Below are 24,112 nucleotides of genomic sequence, written 5' to 3' on the forward strand. Positions count from 1 at the left end.
GAGCAACCTGTCAGCACCTTTAGTGGCACTAGAGAATGCTATCAGCACCAAGTGATCTCTCATATCTGTTAAACATATATTTACTGATTTCTGCTGGAAGATTAACAAAAGGGCCAGGAAGAACAGACAGTCACATCTGTATTTATAAAAAATAGTAACTGATGTTTACTAGCCTGGTGATGCTGAATAGTAGTAAGGGACGATTGTCACTTAGCACCAATCCTGAACATCATGCAGTTTGACCATTTACCTTGCCCAGTAATTCCTACACTCTGCCATTTAAAATTATTGAGAGATAGCATTGAAGAAAAGAGGCTAAAGTTAAAGTCATTTTAAAAACCAAATGTGATTGACAAAAATTATCTACTGTATAATATGGTAATATTCCAGTTAGTGGTTGCAGATTGAACTCAGAGTTCAGCTCAGCATGACTTCACTAGTTTCATGAAGTAGCTACAGAATTTACAAATCAAGTGAAATATTGTTAATTTTAGATCTGTCAATTCTGCATTTTTGCAAGTTTGAAAAAATAATGTTGGTTTCTCTAAATGGATATTACTTTAGTAGTTTATGAAACTAGATGTCCATCCTCCCCCTTCACATAGTTCATCTAGTCAACGTAACCATATTCCAAACACATGAAAATAACAGGTAGACCCAAACCACAAAGTACATTTTTAAAAATTCACAAATTTCTTGGGTGTTTTGATCTGGGCATTTGGTTTAATCCTATCTGGAAAGCACATAATGCATGTAGAAAGATTTGATAATGATGCTGTGAAGGAGTCACCTTCTCTTAATTAAGGTGAATTTAGGGATCTGCGCAAGCCAATATTGTGCCCTTATCTACGTATAGTTTTCATTCCAACCACGGATAATAAAATCAAGTCTTTTCTAACAGATCCAATTCTGTAATTTAAGCCAGGGTGGAAGCTTTGTGCCCAAGCAGAGCTCTGTTAAAGTGAATGAATTTCCACATGGACAGAAGACTTCACTTTCACATACCCAATTGCAGTACTAGGCCCATTGGGACTACCTGTCAAGATAGGCAATGCAAATTAGAAAAAACAGCCAAGAGTAATACATTGCACTACCACACTATATTAGCTAAACATTTTATTTATATTCTATGCACAATAGCGTTAAATCCATGTTTCACTAGATAGACTATAAAATTTCCCATTTTAAAAAAGCAAAATAGTGCATAAAAAGCTGTGCATTGGACAATAGATAGTCACTACTTCCTCCAAGTCCATTTATTAAAAGAAATATCATGAAACCTTTGGAACAACCCTGCCAACCAGAAAAGCTTGACAAATAATTGTAGAATTTGGTGATATGAACCTAAGCCTGAAAATTTGATCTAACCATCTCTTTTGAATTCAGCAATATATAACTAGATATAGATATAAAAAAAAGAGAGAGATTGACCAAGAATCCTAGTCTCTTGGATTATCCATATCTGTTCACAGGTTTTCTACTTCTGTACATCACCCATAGTATCCAACTGCTTGTGTTAATTAGATTGGCAACAGAAAAGACTCTAGTAGGCTTCTGGAAAAGGAGACAAGCCAGAGGTTCCACGGTATGAAGAGGTCCACTTAAGGGAAATTTTTGTTTTTAAAGTTTGATTTCCCCCAGGCCAATTGAGATTATGCCATCAAATTTGCAGTGCATGGGGTCCCTGTACACTAGGGACTCACCTCACATTGGACAGGTTTAAGTGCTACCATTGTATTTCCTGATCATGCTCTCGTGCTGTATGGTGTGTAATACAAGTCTTGCAGCTCTTTGGTGATACTAGATTGAGCCCACAGGTTGAGAAGAAGAGATGGCAGCTCAAGAGCCTCCCCTTTCTCACACACTGGCTGGAGTGCTTCACAGATTCCCCCCTACCTCCTATATAGCATCCATTCATTCCCTCCATCCCCCCAACACCCTTAACTACTTATGCAAGTACATGAATAAATGATGGCTATATTCCCTCTGTCCCCCATTACATTCTCCAGAACCTCTTCAGCTTCTATAATCAGTGCATGGACTAGCTGGTGGAATAGAGAAGCTCTCACAATGATTTTTGGGTCTTGCAGAAAGGTCATCTAATGGAACAACGCTGCAGGAGTCACCAGATTTGCATGAACTAGTCCCACTTCCCCATCAGCTGATTTTATTACTGTTGGCAATACAACTTGAGCTCTGAAAGATGGAGAATTTAAGAAACAGTGAAGAAGCTACTGCAAGCTCTTCTTTATTCACTAAGTTTGAAAATTAGGAAGAAGTTTGTAAGAGATATAAAAATGTCCTCTTGCCTTCATTATTGTACTTTTATCTATTCAAATAAATGCATATATGAAAGCAGTCACAGCACAGAGAAAAATATATAGCTCCCAGTGATGCTGAAAACAGAATGAGTTGCTTTAAGTGTGAACCTGAACCACCTGAAAAAAAACCAAACTAAAAACAATCTGATTAATCAATTTTTAATACACACACAGCACTAGTTACTGTGTCATCCCACAACAAATTTCACACACACATGTAGATGATCAAACAGAGCATCACAGTCCTTCAGTCATTTAGAGAAACTACTCCTTAGCACAGACATCAGTAATATGCCTGACTGGAAAGAAAAGCCTCACTCCATGTCTTCAGCTCATGAAACTCAGGCAGTAGCTGTCAGTTAGTGGAGCATTTCTACAGACAGGATATTCTTAGGAACTCCATGTCCAGGAACTGAAAGCTGTTTCACCACAGTGGATCAACCAAACTGACAGCACAAATTGTTGAAGAACTTACTTCAGCACTGAGAGGAAGGAGGGTCCAGTGATTAGGGCACTAGCCTGAGACTTGGGAGACTGGGTTCAAGTTCATGCTGTGCCACAGACTTCCTGTGAGACCTTGGGCAAGTCACTTACCCTCACTGTGCCTTAATTCCCCATATGTAAAATGGAGATACTACTTCTCTACCTCACAGGGATGTTTGTGAAGATAAAGGTTGCAATGTGTCAGATTCTATGATAATGTGGCTATATGAGACCATGAGATAGAGAAACAAATGCACACGATACCTATCTAACTTATATGTAATTCTACAGGCAGGCATGACTGACTTTTAGTCTCATACTGAGCAGAAAATCCTTCATTATTAAACAACTGTCAAGGCTGGTGACTTTTAAGTCTCCCCCAACCTTCACAGTAATCCTTTACAAAATGAGTTAGTGATCCAAGAGAAAAATTCCTGTTGAATTTGACAAATAGTTGGGAAAGGTCTGATCCTGAATGCATAATACAAGGGGGCGGGAGAGGGGGGAGTCCTTTTGTCTGGCTGTGAAATACCTTATGTGTTGCCACCTCTTCAATCCTGTGGCAAACTCTATTTCCTGCTTAATTTTGGTGTCTCTAAATCAGTGCTTTTAAAACTTTTTTTCTGGTAACCCAGTTAAAAAAAATCGTTGATGCCCATGACCCAATGGAGTTGGGGATGAGGGGTTTGGGGTGTGGGAGGGGCTCAGGGCTAGGGCAGACGGTTGGGGTGGGGGGGTGAGGGCTGTGGGGTGGAGCCAGGAATGAGGGGTTCAGGGTGTGGGAGGGGGCTATGGGCTAGGGTAGGGGGTTGGGGTGTGGGAAGGGGTCAAGGCTCTGGGCTGGGGTTGCAGGCTCTGGGGTGGGGCCAAGGATGAGGGATTTGGGGGTGCAGGAAGGGGCTCTGGGTTTGAGGGGTGAGCTCAGGGCTGGGGCAGAGGCTTACCTCCGGCGGCTCCAGGTCAGAGGCGCAGCCAGGGTGCAGAGGCAGGCTTCCCATCTGTCCTGGCACCACGGATCGCGCTGGTCCGCTCCTAGGCAGAGGCGCACAAGCACCTCTGTACGGCTCTCGCCCGCAGGCACCACCTCCCCAGCTCCCATTGGCCGGGGCAGTGGAGGCTGCACACGTGGCCCCCCCACGTAGGAGCTAGACCTGCTGTTGACCGCTTCCGGGGCGCAGTGCAGTATCAGAACAGGTAGAGACTAGCCTGCCTTAGCCAGGCAGCACCGCCAACAGGACTTTTAACAGCCCGGTCAGCAGCGCTGACCAGAGCCACCGCGACCAAGTGCCTTACATTCCGTGACCCCGCACCAGGTCGCAACCCACAGCTTGAAAAGCACTGCTCTAAATTGTGACTGGCTACAATGGGACATTGTGGCAGTTGGAGGTTGCTGAGCTCAGTAATAGTCCAGCCACAACCGCTTTGCCTCGGGCCCTGATGCTGGGAAGAACGGTGCAGAGTTGGCTACACCTAGGTCATACCACTGAAATATTTCCCCTGGGCTAGCAGAAATGTTCAACCGGCTGCTTAAGCCAACCTTGTGCCACAAAGTGCATAAAACACATTTAACAGAGCTGAATACTAGATTGAATACTAGCATTGAACATTTAACTTTGGTCCATAAATGCTTGCCAAACTGTACCATGAGATGAATTTCCAGCAGCCATATTGGTAACATTTTATCCTGTTTCTTTGGCCCATATGGACAAGAATGAATGATTAAAAATATTATGAGTTCAATAATCCCTAAGAATTATCACGACTACCCTTCCCCTCCCCTCTATTTACAATAGGCATGCAACGGATAATAGGAGCAGGTCAGTAGAAGACCTTTATACCCCTTTTAATGGATTGTTTTCCTATGAAGCCAATGTCAGCCATCCCACAGAAGTTCTAAATAACAGAATTCAAGTTATGTTTGTTTAAAGTCATTTGGAGACATTTAAATGGTCACAAGACACACACAAAAATCAGAAAAAAGGAAAGAAAAAAATATACATTTGCAGATCCTGGTTGCAGAAGATTCTGATGCTCGTACCCACCAATAAAATCCATGTAACAGATCACCTTGTACTTTCTCCAGATAATTGGTCATATGACATTCTCAGTGTCAATTCTGGTGCTCTGGCTGACAGGTGGTATTTTGTAGAGGTCATTAACTTTAAAGTACCATTTTTTAATTCAAAAATGAGGAGCAGCTGGGATGCCATATAAAGAGATGGAAATTTTAATGTTTTGCTTTTCATGTTTTAATGTCACAAAATCATCATAATAATTTCTCATTTCTATACATAAACATGACAGAGAGCAGGTTGAGTAATGCAAGTTGATCTACATTTTGCATTTATTCAAAATTCAGAGTTTGGGAAAGAAACACAAGCACAGTAATGCTTATAGTAAACAATGATTTTACAGATTGATTCCACAGATTAACAAAAGAAAAAAGTCTGATTTTATTAGATGGAGAGAGAACTGGATGACAAGGGTTTGATAATATGAGATGGAAGCCCTACATTCATAGGTCACTTGTTTACGTTTGATGTAGGTCAGAGGTGACCTTTCTCATCTGACAATTGTTCAGTGGCCTGTGTGAAATGAGTTGGTAGTCTCAGTCCACTGCTTAGTGGAGTTGTTCAGTTAGAACTAATTGGTATCTTTGCTGGCAGTTTCAGAAGACATGCCAAGGAATGGCTAGGCCTAAAAGCCATACTGCCCTCTCCCTCCTAGAAAGATGATACCTCCAGAGCAGGATTGACAGGATAGCAAGAAACTCATATTTGATGGATGGTGGCAGCATCTATTCTGTGCATAAACAGAGGACTTGAGTTTCAAGTGAGGTCAATCTGGCACCTTTCATAAGCATTAATGTAATTTTTTTCCCTTTTAAAATAGTTGGCATTTGGAAATATATCTGAAACTCTCCTGCTTTAACTTTAGCTCTGAAAGTTGTTTTGTGCAGTTATTGAAATTGTTTATGTCGTGTACATATGTAATGTTATTCAAAACATAACTAAAAATAAACAAGGAAAAATTAAAGGTCTGATCCTTCACTGCCGCTGCACACACCTTCCATTGACTTAAATGGAGGGGCTTCAGGATCAGGCCCTTAATGTATGCCTAACTTCTAACTATTCTATCACTATCATATATATATATTGCATTCAGCAAAGGAAAAATAATGAGCCAGAAGAAATGTTTCCACTTTTCACTTGTCCTTAGTCTGAAATAAATTGTACTTATATTTACAACACAAAAGGATTGTGCACTTACAGTAAACATACATGACTACAGGATTTTGTGTTCCGAGTCAGTGATATGAAGTCTGGCTTATGATACCTCTTCAAACCATGCTATATAAACTAGAAAGGTGAACTTTCAAAATAGAATTCAATTTTGGTAGTGCTTTTTAAAAGATCCATATCTAATGCACTTCAGAGTATTACTTCAAAAAAGAAAAAGAAAAAACCTAAAAGGGGACATGCCGCTATTTTCCTTTTGCTTACATAATAGTACTGAACAGGGGAAGTCAAAGAGTCTTGACTGCAACATCATAGCTAATGCTGAAGTGCACTTTGTTTCAACAGCTATTATTTAAGTATGAGAATCACACCAAACAAATACCTTAATATTTACAATGAAGTGAACTGAAGTAAATCCATACAGAATTCATGCTATAGTGGTCAAGAATATGCCTCCTGCATTTCTAATGTGGCATTCTGTTTTAAAGTCATAGGTAAAATCATCCATCTGAACTTCCTAAAACACAGGAAAAAGAAGATCCAGACTTCTAACACCTATCTGTACTTTTTTACTGACTGATTTCAATACACCTTCACAGAACACAATGTTAAAGCTTGGGGCAAATAGTTCTCTCCAGTCTCTTACTATTCATTAACCAAGTTTATAAAATTAGGGTTTGAGAGCACTACCCAACTCTGATCCCTTCAATGACAATTGCGGGTGCTCAGCAGCAGGGAGGATAGCGATATTCAAGATTTCTTTACATTTACTTTATTTCTTGTAAATAAGTAAGCTCCTTGGTAATCATAATCATACAGTCTTAAACAGTCTACTTTTTAACCATCCCATATTTGTCTCACTTTTTCCCCCCTATTAAGGGCCTACAATAATAATTCAGAATATTTTCCTCAGGATGAAAGAATGACAAGACTTTATCACTATAGCAACTAACTAACTGGTACAGTGCAGGTCTGTCTTCAACCATAGGATGGAGCCACTATCCTTAAATATAATCTAAACATTTAGGGAAGAAAAATGGCCAGGTTACCATCTTTACCACTACAAAAAGAAAACACTAGTGCTTTATAAAATAAAGAATAAATAAAAATCTTGTTGACTGTACATGCATCTCCTGAAAGCTCTCTCTAAATTTCCACAAATGTGCTAAATTCAATTCAAAGTATAACATCAGTTGCTCTTACTAACAGAGCTGTCCTACACAACAGAAACTTATTCCTAATAATAAAAATCTAAAGTAATAGGGAAGGGAAACAAGCAGCCGTCATACAACTGCATTGTGAATACGCTGTCAGCATGAACAGACTGATAAAGCAAATGAGCAATACAGACAGAACAGTTTAATTTGCATTTTTCATTTGCTTTTACAATACTATAAAAGTTCTGTCTTCACTGGAACCACAGCTCCAGGGTTTCACACACAGTTATATAAAAAGGATACAGTTAGGGATATAAATCCTTGCTGGATTTTTTTTTATTGTTTTAAGGAGTATAACATATAAACATTTACTACTTTATAATTAGCAAAGCTGTGTGTGTGTGTGTGTGTGTGTGTGTGTGTGTGTGAGAGAGAGATCTAAAGTCTTAGTGTAATTTCCATTACTTGAAGCCATAAGTGTGTGAAAATGTTGGCTAATAGGTTATGTTTTGGTGAGTATTTTTAAAATATTTTGATAAAAGTAATTCAAGACTCTTATTTCTCGTTAAAGAAAGGAAAAAGACTCTGCCCTTAATGAACAATACATCATATGATGAATGGAAGACTAGACCTATATGAATCTGAAGAGAATTGGTGTAATACTATAAACTATGAGCTAGTATCTATACTCTTCTTCCTAAGATTTTTAGGCATCTTTACTCTTTCCTTCAGGGAAGGAATGTTATTAACAATTCTTCAAGTACTATAGCAGATAGTATGTAAATAATACTTCATTAACATTTGGAATTGCACCTTCAGTCATTAACTCAGTGAAACTCCTCATAAATGGTGAAGTGACAGGACACTACATGTTTTAGGCTGCCTGGTGTTTATTCAGCACTATATGGTACAAAGAATATGGTATGTTTGATCAACACCATCTAGTATAAAATTTGCTGGCAAAATAAATTAGTGGTTGCTCATTTAAACACAAGGCATTGTCTGCATATGCCAGTTAACATTTAATTATTCAGCACCCATAAGCAATGCTAAAAATATACTGAACAATAATTAACAATAGAATTGAAGGCAAAAAATCCTCTCCTTTCACAGAACAATACCAACTCTCTCATCCTTAAACACCAGTATATATATTATAAAAAAAATTCTAAAAAGACTCCTTCTGATAGTTGTTGGTTTTTACAGTTAACCCCTTACTGGACTGTAACTACTGAAGGTATATTCAGAGGAGAACCCTTGCCATTTTCATCTGGGAAACCTGTGACTCTGGAGATATGCACTTTCTAGAGAAAATCTTTATAGAAGTTAATACAGATTTAATAAAATAAATAAAATAAAATACAGTTTAATCCTCATTACACTTTAATCACCCTCTAATATGCATTTATTGATTAGCAGAACACATCTCCCAATGCACTAAATTCTGTTAAATCTTAATAAGTTGTTTAGGATATCCTCAGTGTTTATGAGCAAACTGAATACTACATCATGTACAAAATAGAACTGATTAAAAGGGAAGCATATTTTACATTATTTTAATGAGCTATTTAATTCAGAATGTATTAAATTAAAATAAGTGCTTACAAAATAATTCTACATTACACTGGAATTATCTTTTAGAAAGCATCATGAGCTTCTGTCACACAAAGCAGTGAATGAAGATTGTCAGTGTCATGAGCTACTATAACGTGTAAAGCAGTGAAGGAAAGGTGCTCATGGCTAGTTGCAATCTCATTTCAGAGAATGCTGGGGGATGGTAAATTTGATAAGGGTTTGAGAGAATAGAATGGAGGGTAACGAAATGCCTTAGGCACACTCTTTAAAACGAGAATCCATTTCTTTTCCATCATACACATCATACCACTACAGCTCATCATGACAAGCTTTCCCCAGAATGTCTACTTTACATTTATTAAAGGAATATCCATGTCACATAAATTACAGATCCCAGCCAAGTCAAGTGACCAATATATGGAGAATACAGCATGGGTTAAAATGGATTGTTGACAGTTAAAGTTGTACATGTACTTGTCCCTATATTGATATGGTTTATTATAAACACAGAAACTATTTTTAATTTTTTTTACTTTTGCTGTTGAATGCTCAGTCTAGTACTGTGGACAATTTTGTCTTTTTGCAAGAAGATGGTCAAACTATACCTACATTACATAACTGTTTGAGAACTAAACTTACTGGGAGCAATAACACTGATTGCATTATCAGTGTTAATATTTGATTTTTCAGCCAAAAATAAGCACATTTTTTTAAAAAAAATTGTAATACTTAGGGTATCCATTCCTAACAACAATGTATACCCCTCAAATCTCTGCAATTACATTTTTGCCCTTCAGTATTTTAATCCGAGAATGTCAACCCTGCAAGAAACTAACATACAATCATCAAGTGATTATCTATCAAACAGCTGTAAACTCCTGATGTGGCTTTAGTATACTGCTGAGGTAGTGCTAAGGAAATTCTGGGGTTTGTTCCAATGCAATTTCACAGTCAGAATCACATATGATCCTGGCAACATTAAGACATCAGTCATAGACTAAGCATGTGCTCTCCCTAAGAAAAATCAACCTGAGAAAATAACTCTTGCTCATGAAGTATGTGAGTGAAAAACTGTGGGGGGAAAGCATTCCGACTCAAAGTTGATTACATTTAATAAACATTGGAACTAATCACTATGGAATATTCAATTGGATTATGCTTAGTAAAACTAAAGTTTGTTCTTAAAATCAAAGAGAAATACTCTATCGATGTTTGAAACACCACAACTACAATCTAGGAGTATCTCAAGGGTTCTTCTGTAATAGTAATATTAAAGCTTCAGGTCTTATCTGCTTTTTAATTTGGAGGGAGAGGAAGAAAGAGAATCTAGAGCATAGACTAATGTGTTTTTTGAAACCTTGGCCTTTAAGATATGCATTACCTCGGCTGGAAAGGGCGTGGATTTGTGTCCAGTGGAAGCATCAGAACAAATGTACTTACTGCAGTAGGCGATTAGAAGACTAGCCAGGATCATAATTGCCCAGAAAGTTGAGGACATGCTTGGCAAGGCGTTGGCATCTTTTCTATTGTTTGTCCTGGGAGATGGAGCCATTGAAGCCACTTTCCCGGAGCAAAAATGTCAGTTAGTTTCACCAGCCAGTTCTCCCCTTGACGGATCGTCTTTCTCCACGTGTAATCCCCAAAAAAACCATCTTCACAAGACCTAAGGGTTGAGCATCGGCAACCCTGTCATGCTGCAGGAAGCATCTTTCAGCAAGAAAGCAAAATAATTCTAAAACATAGAAAAACCTCTGTGCAGGGGGGGCCTTCGATGGGTTTCCTCCTGTACCGTGGCACCAATTCACTAGCGTTTTGGATGTTGCTGAGCTTAAGATGCTACTGAGCCACAAATGAGGCTTTTTATTTGAGAAAGTTTTTTTTTTTTGGTTTGTTTGTTTCCGCCCCCTCCCCGCGCGCGGGGGGGACAAACACCCCCTAAATTTTCTTAAATCAAATCAGTTACAGTCGCGCGGAGACTCAGATGGAACTTCCCCACCCCCACAACCCAAAGGCAGCTTTAGGGTAACCCCCTGGCCAGCTGCAACCACTGCACAGTCCAATCCAGCCCTCAATGCGCAGCACCCGGGGGGTGGCGGGCGGGTGGCGGGACCCGATTCACGCGCCGCCCCCGGCTGGCCAGGTGACAGCCGGTAACTCCACAGAGGCAGGGAACCCAGGCAGATCCGCTCCAAATGCCGGCGGGGGCGGGCTGGGAGGGAGCCCGGCGGGAGCTACGCCTGCCAACAGCTGGGGATGGCGACGGAGTCAGGCAGACACGGCGGCCGGGGAGCCCCAGAGCAGGAGGTGCCAGCCGAGCCAGGTCTCCCCTCCCGTCGGATCCTCGGGGCTTGGCTGGCGAAGGGGCGCGCTGGCGGGCGGTGGGGGGGGGGGGGCGGGGCAGCAAGAATCCCCGGCTCACGGGACACTTTACACAGAGGCGGCTCTGAGGCCGCCGCCGCCGCAGCAGCTCCCTCAGCCGCTCCGCTCCACGCGCCGGCTCCGCTCTCGGCCCCTTGGCGCCTCTGCTGCTGCAGCTGCGGCGGCGGCCCTGACAATAAAAGCGGGGGTGGGGGGGAAGAAGCGGGTCACGCCCACAGGTGAAGGGCGCTCGGGAGCTGCCCCGGCCAAGCCCGGGGCGCGCCACGCCCGGCGGCCGTTACAGAGGTTGGGCGCGCAGGGCGCTTTCCCCCGGCTGGCCCATGCTGGCTCTGGGGCGCACGGCGGCTCCGAGTGCGCCTCTGGCTGCCTGGCACCGCAGCTTCTTGCAGATCCCGGCTTCCCGGCTTTCCCTCCTCCGCTCCGCGCTCGTTTTGACACCGAAACCACGTCGGAAGCGTTTAACCCCCTGCGGGTGGGAGCGTCTCACGGAATCCAGGCTCCAGGGCGGCCGCTTCCCGCTAGAGGACGCCTGAGCTGGGCTGCATCTCGGGCAGCAGGTGCGTGGGGTGAGCGGACAGGAGCAGAGGGGGCGAGCCCTCCCTCCGGCCGCCTGGGTCTATGGAAGCAGCGCGGGCTCCTGCCTGCCCATCTCCGAGCAAAGTCAGGTTGTCTCCACTGGGCTTACAGGCGGGAGGGATCCGCTCCCCGCCACCTTCCCACCTGCTGATGGATGCAGAGCAGCGCACCTACTCCAGGGAACTCCGGGGCAAACTGGTCCCTCTCCTTGAGAGGCTTGTCTAGAACTGAGAGCTTTTTTTTCTAACACAGATTCTCCCGATTAACAAAATGCGCTGCCCTGCTGAGCCGGGTGAGTAGGACAGGTAGCCACACCAGCAACGTCAGTGAGGGGGACTCTTTCCCAATTGCTCTCACTCTCTTATGAGAGGCTTTCATTATTTTTTGTAAATAAAGGTTATGCTCAATTTAAAGGAGCTAAAGAAAAGTAGTTTGGGGATTCCTCTCCTCTAGGCATCTCTTGGCCTGGCCACCCACTGTAAATATCCTGCAAGGTGTGACCTTCATTGTAGGCCAGTTTACAAGCAGGTTAATGGAAACATCCCTTCTGTATCAAAGTGTGGTCCATAGCCAGACTACTTGAAGGTACGGCAGACTAGTTCTGTCACTGTAGTGAAACATGTCCGCCTTCAAGTGGTGACATTCCAACATGCTAACAGAGGCCAGTTTAGGATTCACGCAGGCTTCAGGAGAATTTTTGATCAAACTAAACACTTTAAAAGGCTCCTTGCAGCAGAGCTTTCCATTTGGTGTCTCCTTAGCAATATGCTCAGATTAAATTTTTAGATTCTACATTAAGTGACCAAGCTCTGTGCAACTCTGAGGAAAGTGTTGAATCAGGATTGGCAGGCTGGAAAGGATTACAGGAGGATCTCTGCTCACGCTATGCAAATATTGTGAAAACACACAGCACAGTATACTTCAAGGTTGCTTTCCTTCCTTCTCAGTCACTTAACGTACCTAAAAACTGATCATTATAAATGGGACATATATTATTTTCAATAAAGGGTTTTGGTATTATAATGGTATATTTACAACTTTCCCTTCTAAGATGCCATTTCCCTTTGCCTCATTTTTCAGTGCTAACGTCCTGTTATGTCTGAGAATAGACTATAAAGCAAATCTACCATTAAAGCAATGGGCTAACCGTTTCTTCCCCTCATTGTGAAAAGGAGCATTTAATTCTCATTATTTAATGTTTAGTGACTAAATCTTTGTGAACCCTCCTAATCACTGAGATTCCACATCTTCTTTATAAATCAGTATAAAGTCCACAGTTCCTTTGGCATTCATTGAAATATACTATTTGAAAGCATTACTGCATAATCGTTTCTTAAAAAAAAATACTGGGCCTTTCAAGTTTTCCATTCACAGAACAACTCTACATAACTATTAGGAAACAAATGTCTCCACATGGTACGCTGTTTACTGTAATTCCAGTGCCAACATGTAAATTAAACAGGTCCCTGGGAATATGCAATGAAATCTGATCTCCATTACACCTGGACCCATTGAACACAGCACTGAGAAATTTATTAGAACACATTTGCAGACACAAACACCCCCAAGTTAGCAACTCTGTAACAGATACAGAGAGTTTGGTGTATGTAGAGATATGATTTAAGGCTAGAAGGAACCATTATACCATCCAGTCTGTCCTAGTATATAACAGGACACAGAATTTCACCTGGTAATTGCTGCAAATTGTCTAGTAATTTTTGTTCAACCAGAGCATCTCTCAAAGAATCCAGCCTTGAATCTAGGCTAAAAGTTAGAAGGGAGGGGGATGCTACCACCTCAACTGTTTTAGGTGGATTTTGGTTTAGGCATCCACCTTTCTTGAAAGAATGGTTTAGGCACCTGACTCCAGGACAGGGATTCCCAGCTGTGGATCACAAGCAGAGATAGGTGCCTCCTTACAGCCCAGACTTAATAACCTAAATTCCTGAGAGGGGTGGGGCCTAGGACATACCCCTCTGATTGTCATCATCTATTGGCTAACTTACGCACCCCCCACACACACACCTCCTATGGACCCCATTGCCAGTCCTCTTCGTCTCACAATGCATACAAAGCCAAAGTGCCTCGATCTGGGTTTGTGGATTTTCAAGGTGTCTAAAAATTAGGAATTGCAATGCCAGTCCCTTTGTGGATCTGGACCTTACTCCACAAAAAGTCTTATTGATTTCAGTGAGACTACTCACAAAGTGAGATCCTGCTCAGTGTGAGTAAGGGTGGCAAAATCTGGCCCTAAATGTTTTTTCTAGTCCCCCCCCCCATTCCAATTATAAAGTTTCTTTTGCTATCTTTGAGTAGCATGAGCTCCCCAAAAGGGGAGACAACAATGAAATCCTCTGCTCGGTGTCTGCAAGAGAATATGTTGTGAATAGGAACCAAGCAAAAGTCTGTATATCGGGACAAAATAAGCTTGTCAGTAACCAGATTTATTCTCATACAATCCAGGACATGTTTCAGAGTAGCAGCCGTGTTAGTCTGTATTCGCAAAAAGAAAAGGAGTACTTGTGGCACCTTAGAGACTAACCTTAGAGCTCACGAAAGCTTATGCTCAAATTAATTGGTTAGTCTCTAAGGGTGCCACAAGTAATTCAGGACACATATCTCTTTTTCCACATCTGCTGCTGGCAGTGAAGATGTCAACAAGGAAATTAAACTAAGAGCTAAACTGTTTATTAATATAAGGTCTGCTACTGCTCCCATTGAAGTCACTGAGAAAATTGCCACTGGCTAGGCACAGACATTGGATCAGTCCCATTGTATGCTGTATCTATGTGTCAGATCTTCTACAATACATACATGCACCACTGCTCTTCACTAGACTATCAGACCTGTAAAGTATGTATGACAACATTGCCCTCTACTATAGGTGTAGCCTACAAAGGTTAAACCTTAATTCTTATATAGTGCCATAAATGTATGCAGTGCAAGATGTATATCCTATTTTTAAATTTACAGTGTGAGCTCCCACTACTATTGAATTTATTGGAACTTTTGCCATTGACTGCCAAGAGAAGTCTCAGGCATAAATTAGACCGCACAAATACAAGCACAGTTGCACTGGTTGCCAACCAGAAATATCGGAGGCACTAGAGTTATTTTTCTATTCTAGGCAAACTGAAATACTGTGGTTTCTTAGGTACTACAATGTTAAATTGTGGCTTTAAAGAGACAGGAGCATATTGGGGTAAGCAGGAATATGTCATGTGTTAACATAGTTCTGTTTAAGGTACAATCAAAGGCAAATTAAATAACGTTTTTGTCACACTTTCTGGAGTGGTTCTCAACTGAGAATGCCAGTCTCAGGTCAGATTGTCAGAAAACAAGGCAGATACTCCAAACTGGTGATATATTCTATAATTAGAGTTCACCATGCCAGTAACAAATGTGCACTCCTGGATCACTATACCAATCTTACCATGGAGTCACAGACAGTCCCCTTGGGCTCTCAAGCCTATCCTGCTATCCACACAAACTGGACTTAGTGATAATGGTCACATAAACCAAAAATCACACCACATCTGGTTACTTCCAATCCAATGGATCAGTCACTTACTCCAGATCAATTGGTACTCTGGATCTTACAAAGGAAAAATGGGACCCCTCCTCCCCCACTCACTCCTGTGGGGCTAGCCCAAGCCACTTGCTCAAGCTCTGCCTGCCCCCTGCACAAGGCTGGGGTCACTGTTCACCCGAGCCCTGCCTGCCCCCACGTGAGGCTGTTGATGCTCAAGCCCTGCCTGCCGCCACTCGAGCTCTGCCTCTCTCCACACCCCCACCCTGAATTGGCCTGGCATCGCCACTTGCCCTTCCGCACATTCTTCCGCACCACACCCTACTTTTTGACAAAAGTGGGCATTTGTCCTGTTTGCTCTTGCCTACTGATCAAGTGGGTAAGAGCAAACAGGACAAATGCCCACTTTTGCCAAAAAGTCAGGACGGCCAGGACAGGGCTTAAAAAGGGGACTCTCCCAAAATGGGACATATGGTCACCCTAATCTCACACTAAAGACAACGCTGGCAGAAAATCCTCTAGAAAATAAACTAAAGATTTGTTAGCTAAGAAAAAGAAATTGGACTTATTGAGAGGTTAAAGCAGTAAAACACATTTACAGGCAAGTCAAAGATTGTAAATACAAAATATCAGCAGAGATGTAGTAATCTGCCAGTTTCCCCATACTCCCTCAGGGTTACCCAGAATAACTTGGAGGCTCTCCGTCTTCTGGTTCAGTTATTCCACCCTGTTAGAATTCAAACAGTCCAGAGATACAAGATCTTTCCTTGAATCAATATTTATAGCTTCTTCTCCAGAAAACAATCTGAACAAAGTCTTTACCCACTTGGACTTTTCCTTTGATTATAATGAGTAGGAAATGCAGACTGAGTCTGTGAATTCCCATTGTTGAATACAATGGCCCTCACTTTTGCAGTTAGCACTCTTTTCTTTACATTTCCAAGGCTTCAATCGCCTTTGATGGGTAATTTAGTTAGAGGGATATACACAATGTAAATGTAAGTATGGGGGTATATGCAATGTAAATGTAATGTAACAGCAAACAATGTTTCATTAGTTTTCATGAAGTTTATACAACAAACATCTTCTCATCTTAACCCTAACACACACTTTGATCTAGTTATCTAATTACTGGGTATACATAAAAAGAAAAGGAGTACTTGTAGCACCTTAGAGACTAACCAATTTATTTGAGCATGAGCTTTCGTGAGCTACAGCTCACTTCATCAGATGTATACCGTGGAAACTGCAGCAGACTTTACATATAAGTGAATACAATAACATTAGTATCTTTTTTTATCTCTATTAGCATACAAGTGAATTAGCTTGAATACACACTAATACACTTAACGTGTCTTTGATATTCAGACAGAAGTGAATTGGTCTATGGCTCTGACCTGAGCTGGTGTGACACTGTTACAGTTTTATTACCGATAAAAATTGGTTTTCTTAAAAGACAACTTTAAAAAATACCCACTGAAGTAATTGCAATGAAGGCTGTATAACTTCATCTCTTGATGTCATACCAGCCAGATTCCAAAAGGGGAAGAGTTGTGAAACTTAATACTAAAATGTTAAGTAAAGTTAATATTATATAAATATTTATATCTATAATATTTTGCATTAACAAGGCTCTTCAACGATCTGCAGGGTTTATTTTCTTTGTGCCAGATAAACATCAGGCAAAATGCAGGTGGGCTGCAGTTGCCTTGGTTCTCCCAGAAGACAGGTTTCACCAAAATGAAAAACCAATAAATAAATAAAATCATTTGGGGCAAATGAAACATTTCAAGTGTCATTTTGAAATTACTTTTCAAAACAAAATGGTTAGTTTTGAAATGAAATGTGGACTTTCCAGTAATGTCTTCTTCTTTTGCTATTTGGTTGAAATCATTCACTGAATTCAGCCCAAATTTGTGAATAGGTTTGGGTGCCCCAAAACTGCATTTTTGGCCAATGTACTATTGGACTGAAAAATTTCATCCCTCTCCTAATTAAGAGAGAGACATCTGATGAAACCCAGTACCCCCCGGGTTAGAACACTAACCTGAGAAATGCCAGACCTGGGTTCATATAGCTGCCTCACTTCTGGCAAAGGCGGAATTTGAATGTGGGGCTCATACAGCATGGGTGAGTGCTCTTGCCATTGGACTCCTAGCTGGTAAAAGTGGCAGCTCCTCCCCAGTTTTTCACCACAAAGGCCCCCTATGTCACCTCAGTCCTAACTCCATGAGAGGATTCACTGATATGAATCCCCAACAGAGAGAGGTGCCTCCATTAGATTAAATCCCTTTGAGGGGCAGGGCTTAGGACTCACCCCTCTCCTCAGCATTTCCTATTGGCTAATTTAGGCAACTCCCCATTCAGCTTGTTGACATCTTGAAGTGCCCAGCCCTCACCATACATTGTTTAGAAAAACTGGGTCCCTAACTCAGAGGCGTGGATTCCAGCAGGATGGAAGGGTGCCTAAAAATTAAGCACCCCAATGCTGAGCCTTTACTTCTTACCCTGTATTTTATAGATGCATTTATTTATAAAAGTATACATGCCTGGAAACAGATTGACACTGGTTCATGGGAAAGGTATTTTTTCAAGGAACAGTAAAGTTGTTCAAGAACTAGTCAGGATTCTCTAACACTTAAGATGGAGAAAAGACAAAAACTGACAAATTCTGAGAGAGGCTGTTGACAGTTAATTATTTCAATGACCAACACAAAGCATGGCATGGCATGGCTTTATACTTCTTGTATGTAAGTGCTCTCACTTATGAGTGCTTTTCATGGCCATTGCAGACATATAGTTATGATGGATTACTTTCAGGCAGTGCATTTTCATTGACATTGTCAAGGTTCCTCCCCCACTCTGAACTCTAGGGTACAGATGTGGGGACCTGCATGAAAAACCTCCTAAGCTTATCTTTACCAGCTTAGGTCAAAACTTCCCCAAGGTACAAAATATTCCACCCTTTGTCCTTGGATTGGCCGCTACCACCACCAAACTAATACTGGTTACTGGGGAAGAGCTGTTTGGACACATCTTTCCCCCCCAAAATACTTCCCAAAACCTTGCACCCCACTTCCTGGACAAGGTTTGGTAAAAAGCCTCACCAGTTTGCCTAGGTGACTACAGACCCAGACCCTTGGATCTTAAGAACAATGAACAATCCTCCCAACACTTGCACCCCCCTTTTCCTGGGAAATGTTGGATAAAAAGCCTCACCAATTTGCATAGGTGACCACAGACCCAAACCCTTGGATCTGAGAACAATGAAAAAGCATTCAGTTTTCTTACAAGAAGACTTTTAATAAAAATAGAAGTAAATAGAAATAAAGAAATCCCCCTTGTAAAATCAGGATGGTAGATACCTTACAGGGTAATTAGATTCAAAACATAGAGAACCCCTCTAGTCAAAACCTTAAGTTACAAAAAAGATACACAGACAGAAATAGTTATTCTATTCAGCACAGTTCTTTTCTCAGCCATTTAAAGAAATCATAATCTAACACATACCTAGCTAGATTACTTACTAAAAGTTCTAAGATTCCATTCCTGGTCTATCCCCGGCAAAGACAGAATATAGGACAGACCCACAGACCCTTTGTTTTTCTCCCTCCTCCCAGCTTTTGAAAGTATCTTGTCTCCTCATTGGTCATTTTGGTCAGGTGCCAGCGAGGTTACCTTTAGCTTCTTAGCCCTTTACAGGTGAGAGGAGCTTTCCTCTGGCCAGGAGGGATTTCAAAGGGGTTTACCCTTCCCTTTATATTTATGACAGACATTCTTTCCATTACAATTTCAAAACTACTAGGGTAATGTGGGTTTTTTTTCTAGCCATTATTAACTTGGTGAGTGATGCTCATTCCTTTATTTTACTTATCTAGTAATAGTCTCTTTCCTGTTTCAAAAACTTGATTTTCAATGAATTGACTACTTGAAAGGAAAAAGCTCCTCCAAAACAAACAAAAGTGACCTATACACTTGATGTTGCTAATCAACAGCAATGTACTAACCTATCCAGTTGTTTGCAAAATTTAGACACTTAAAGGAAAGGAAATGATATGAGAAGGAAAAAAAATCTTACACTGCCCACACGCATTGGTATGCATAATCAATGTGTCATCACAACACTGCTTAACATAACTCTTACCCAATGCTATTTATAAAACAATAAAAAAATCCATCTGAAAGAGAAATAAAAGTTTTATATGCATACATACTAATGCTGCTTATTAGTGTCAAATACAAGTCCGCATACAAGCATAGTTTTACTAGAAATTGACAGTGATATACATTGTTCCTGTTAAAATGCATATGCAATATTGTTCTCAAGAAAGTCATTATAAATACATTACCAAGAATTTCAACTGTCAGTTTCGCAAAAAGAAAAGGAGTTCTTGTGGCACCTTAGAGACTAACCAATTTATTTGAGCATAAGCTTTCGTAAGCTACAGCTCACTTCATCGGATGCATACTGTGGAAACTGCAGAAGACATTATATACACAGAGACCATGAAACAATACCTCCTCCCACCCCACTCTCCACATTGTAAGGAGAGTGGTCACTTTGGATAAGCTATTACCAGCAGGAGAGTGAGTTTGGAGGGCGGGGGGGAGGGGGGGAGCGGGTGAGAAAACCTGGATTTGTGCTGGAAATGGACCAGCTTGATTATCATATACATTGTAAGGAGAGTGATCACTTTAGATAAGCTATTACCAGCAGGAGAGTGGGGTGGGAGGAGGTATTGTTTCATGGTCTCTGTGTATGTAATATCTTCTGCAGTTTCCACAGTATGCATCCGATGAAGTGAGCTGTAGCTCACGAAAGCTTATGCTCAAATAAATTGGTTAGTCTATAAGGTGCCACAAGTACTCCTTTTCTTTTTGTGAATACAGACTAACAAGGCTGTTACTCTGAAACTGTCAGTTTATGTGTTAAATGACACTCCTCACTGAAGAGCAATCCTTAAAAAGAAAATATTCAAATGCCAAAAATCAAGACAAATCGTAATGCATAAAAATAAACTGATCTACGGGTCAGAGTTAAGGTGGTGTTGTAATGCACTCTGCTTCTCTTTGAGGCAACATATTCATTTTTATGATGTGGTCGTGCAAAATTTAGAATAGCAATAACTTTGCATTTCTTTGTACTAATGTGCATGGAATTTGTAAGTGATGTGGTAGGAAAGTATGTTTTTGTCACTTAGCAACCTTAACTATTTGGGAAATGAAGTTTTTTTGTATGTGGAATGCTATGATGAAAGTGCCTCAAGTTTAGCAAATTCAAGTTTAGCAAATTCAAACTCATTCAGAAGTGAGTCATCACCTCAGGTAGTATGATAAAATATACTAGATTTGACAGCAAGAACAAAAATAACTAGCTCGGATACACTGATGATTTAGAAAGGTGAGCTTTTTCCTAAGATTAGGAAACAATTAAGTCTTCACAGACTAAGAAACAGCAAACAAGACTGAAATAAATTATAATACAGTAAAATGTCTTCATATCATTGAATGAATAAGGACTGATGAGGATATAAAAGAGTTAGCAAAATGAGGGCAAAATTTTATCTTGAAGATTATCTACATCAAATTCCTGGTATGTTAGGTCTAATTTCCAGTAGCCTCCTTAAGATATTGAACTGAAAGAAGTAACCAATTAAGTATCTACCTCTGAATTTTAACACATTACTCAGTAATCAGCTGCATTTGATATATAGACATTAGCCATTTAAAATCTTAAAGCCAGCATATTTATACCAAGCAAAATAAAGAACATTGGTAATTTCCATTCTATTGTCAGTCTTTGACCTGATGTCCCCTTTTTTTAAGTTTTCCCTGCTTTTCAGAGCAGTTAAATACAAGCATGTTTACAGTCATGAAGAGGCATTTTTACTTCACCCAGTTCTCTTTCAGCCTTTGTGGTGGGTGGTTTCCCTTCACTTAGGCAGAAACTGGTTCTTGGGATCAGTATTGCTATCCAACATTAAAAAGCTAGTATGTGGTAACCAACCAGTAAGTCCACAAACTACGAATCCATCTTTTTCTAACTGTAAACTACTTTGAAAACCATTAACTTACTGTAAATCACAGTGAACTAGTGGTGGCCTATGGGCCTAAAAGTCTTCTGCTGTAACGGTGAACCATTTGTCTTTAAGTGACATTTTCTGGAAATTGTAGTTCAGACAAAGACTTGGGAGTTTCCAAAGTCTTCTCCGATCCTCTAGAATACAGATAAACCCATCATCATAAAATGCTGTTTCTCACTTCTTCCAAAACAAGGGCTAGCTGTAAATAGTAGAAAAAAAGACTGAATCTTGAGAAGTAGAGTTAGTGAAAAGCACAATTATGAGGACAGAAGATGGAATCCCCTAGATATACTCTGTGGAGCTCCAAAATATGGAGCTATTGAATCATTATAGAACTTTGCAGCTACATTATTAGTTTGCCTTGATTTTTCCTAAAAGCCCTGCCAAGTAATAATCTGGGAGCACTGTGGAAAGTAGGTGCTGCAGGAAATACCATCCAAAGGAGTAGCATGACAATACCCTGCGGCCCACTGGCCAACCATCCTATTTAAGCCGAGGGGTTGCTCCAGGAAATTGTCTGGCAACAACACAGACTTTGGTCTGCTGTGATTCCAGCCTTGTCTCTGGTCTGACTCTGACCCTGATTCCAGTCTGGTACTACTGTACCTTTGACCCTTGCTTGACTCTGACCCAGATTCTTACTTACTGAAGCTGGCCCTTGCAATTCCTCTGACTTCTGCTCTGCAACTACTGTCCCTGACATGCAGAGCACAGCCAGCTGTGACTGCTAGACAAGACTGCTTAGTCCCTTACACCATACTTTGGAAGGGGCATTTATTCATATGCCATGGGACCAATTTTGCCCTTCAGGTGCATCTCCTATTCATGCCACTAGAAGTTGCATTCATATACAGGAGGATGAGATTGAACACCATGTTCTCTACGCTTGTATATTGGGCCTGGTTTGGCAAAAAATGGTAGTACACTCAGTCAGATAAGTTGTTCATGTGCTCATATTTGAAAAAGAGAGGCCAATAAGGAACACAGGTTTCTAGAAACTATCTTTCAGTTGGTCTTTGAGTCTACCTTTTGCCTGTGAATTAGATATTGCCTAGCTTGAATGTGTAATTTTCATGAGCAATTTGGTATGATCTTGCATAAACCCATGATTTGTGTGTCTAATGAATCACTTTCCTACCAAGCAGTGCTAATTTTCCAGTGTAGTCATATCTAGGACAGATTTCATTAAACAAAATAATTTGATACATTAATATTCACAACAGTATAATTCTGACAAGATCAAAGGCATGTAACAACTAATACCGCAGTATTATTCTCTCCTCTCAACCTTCCCTCACTTTACTAACATTTTTCTGTGGCCCACTCAAACCAAATTTATCTCCCTTTATCAATGAGGTTTAAATAGGAAAGTGAGGTTACGGAAAATGGGAATTACCTTACAGAAATCAATTCTACTTTGTGCAAAGCTTCTTTGTGTTACCCTGCCACACTCCCCCTGTTTTTGTCCTTTCAGGCTTTGGAAGTTTAATTTGTACAGTGAGTCAAATTCTCCTCAGTTACACCTGCATAACCCCATTAGAATCCTAATGAATTGATACTATTTGGATGGAATTGTGTAACTCAGTGTGCGGATTTGGTGTCGTGTTTGTGGTATGTGTGGATGCACGTATTCTGTACCTACTTGTAGAAACTTTCCCACTGTTATATGCCTGCAGAAGTCAGTAATTCAGTATTGTATCTTATGTACAATAATGTCAATGCTGTTGCCCCAGTGTCAGTAGAAGGATAATATAGCTCGGTTATACAAGTTTACCGCTACACACAAACTACCAGAACAGCCACAGCTGATTCACTTGACTCTAAGGAGTTAATTCCCTAGGTTTCAGAGTAGCAGCCGTCTAACTGCAGCTGGCTGCTCAGTATACTGGAACTGCTCCTTTGCTGGGAGCAGGCTTGGCTTTGTCTCCTGCTGGCCACACTAGCAAACATGTTGGCTGATTCCTGCCTGCAGGCTGTATTGATCTTGCCCAGCTCTTGGAGACTTCCCTTCACTGCTACCCTAGAGAACCTGATTGCTTCAATCATGCCTGTATCCTGCAATTGACAATATTATCTTCAATTGAACAGAACTCTTCTTCAGTTAGAACAGAGTGAGTTACACAGTCAGTTTGTCAAATGTTAGGTTCTGAGGGGAAAAATGCAATGTTAAAAATATGTGCAAGCTTAAACAGTGAGGCTCAGGGCTTGGCTATACTTGTGAGTTGCAGCACAATAAAGGAGCTGCGGGTGCCCTAGCTCACTACCCGTCCACACTGGCAAGGCATGTAGAGCGCCCGGACTCCGCGGCTACAGCGCTGCTGGTACTCCACCTCGGCGAGTGGAATAATGTTTGCTGCGCCACCGCTGGAGCGCTGCGGTGCCAGTGTGGATGCTCTGGTCTGTTATTGCGCTGTGATTGGCCTCCAGAAGTGTCCCACAACGCCTGTTCTAGCCACTCTGGTCGTCACTTTGAACTCTACTGCCCTGCCCTCAGGTGACCAACCATCAGGCCCTCCCTTTAAATTCTGTGGGAATTTTGAAAATCCCCTTCCTGTTTGCTCAGCCAGGCATGGAGTGCTCTCAGTGAATCTTTCCAGATGACCATGCCTCCACGTGCCCAGCGATCCCCATTATGGAACAATGGTGAGGTGCTGGACCTCATCAGTGTCTGGGGGGAGGAAGCTGTCCAGACCCAGCTGCGCTCCAGCAGCAGGAATTATGATATCTTCGGGCAGATATCAAGGGCCATGCTGGAAAGGGGCCATTACCG

General features: G+C 41.2%; 1 protein-coding gene across 15 annotated transcripts in view; it reads right to left on the minus strand.

Moving 5' to 3' along the window:
* Nucleotides 1-11,838, minus strand: part of TAFA5 (TAFA chemokine like family member 5) — a 783,444-nt gene extending 771,606 nt beyond the window's left edge. For 5 of the 15 annotated variants that reach the window (XR_012666572.1, XR_012666571.1, XR_012666573.1 and 2 more), the window contains exon 1: nt 10,216-11,160. Coding sequence is in view for 7 of the 15 variants with exons in the window: in XM_075124481.1 (XP_074980582.1) it covers nt 10,216-10,327 (112 nt within the window). In the remaining 8 variants the exon portion in view is untranslated. Of the gene's footprint in view, nt 1-10,156 lie in introns of all 15 variants that reach the window. The other 10 variants (XR_012666575.1, XR_012666574.1, XM_048836248.2 and 7 more) reach the window with 7 other exon arrangements.
* Between the last annotated feature and the right edge of the window lie 12,274 nt (nt 11,839-24,112).

This window comes from Caretta caretta, chromosome 1 (assembly GCF_965140235.1).
Source record: "Caretta caretta isolate rCarCar2 chromosome 1, rCarCar1.hap1, whole genome shotgun sequence".
In the NCBI taxonomy this organism is placed as follows: Eukaryota; Metazoa; Chordata; order Testudines; family Cheloniidae; genus Caretta; species Caretta caretta.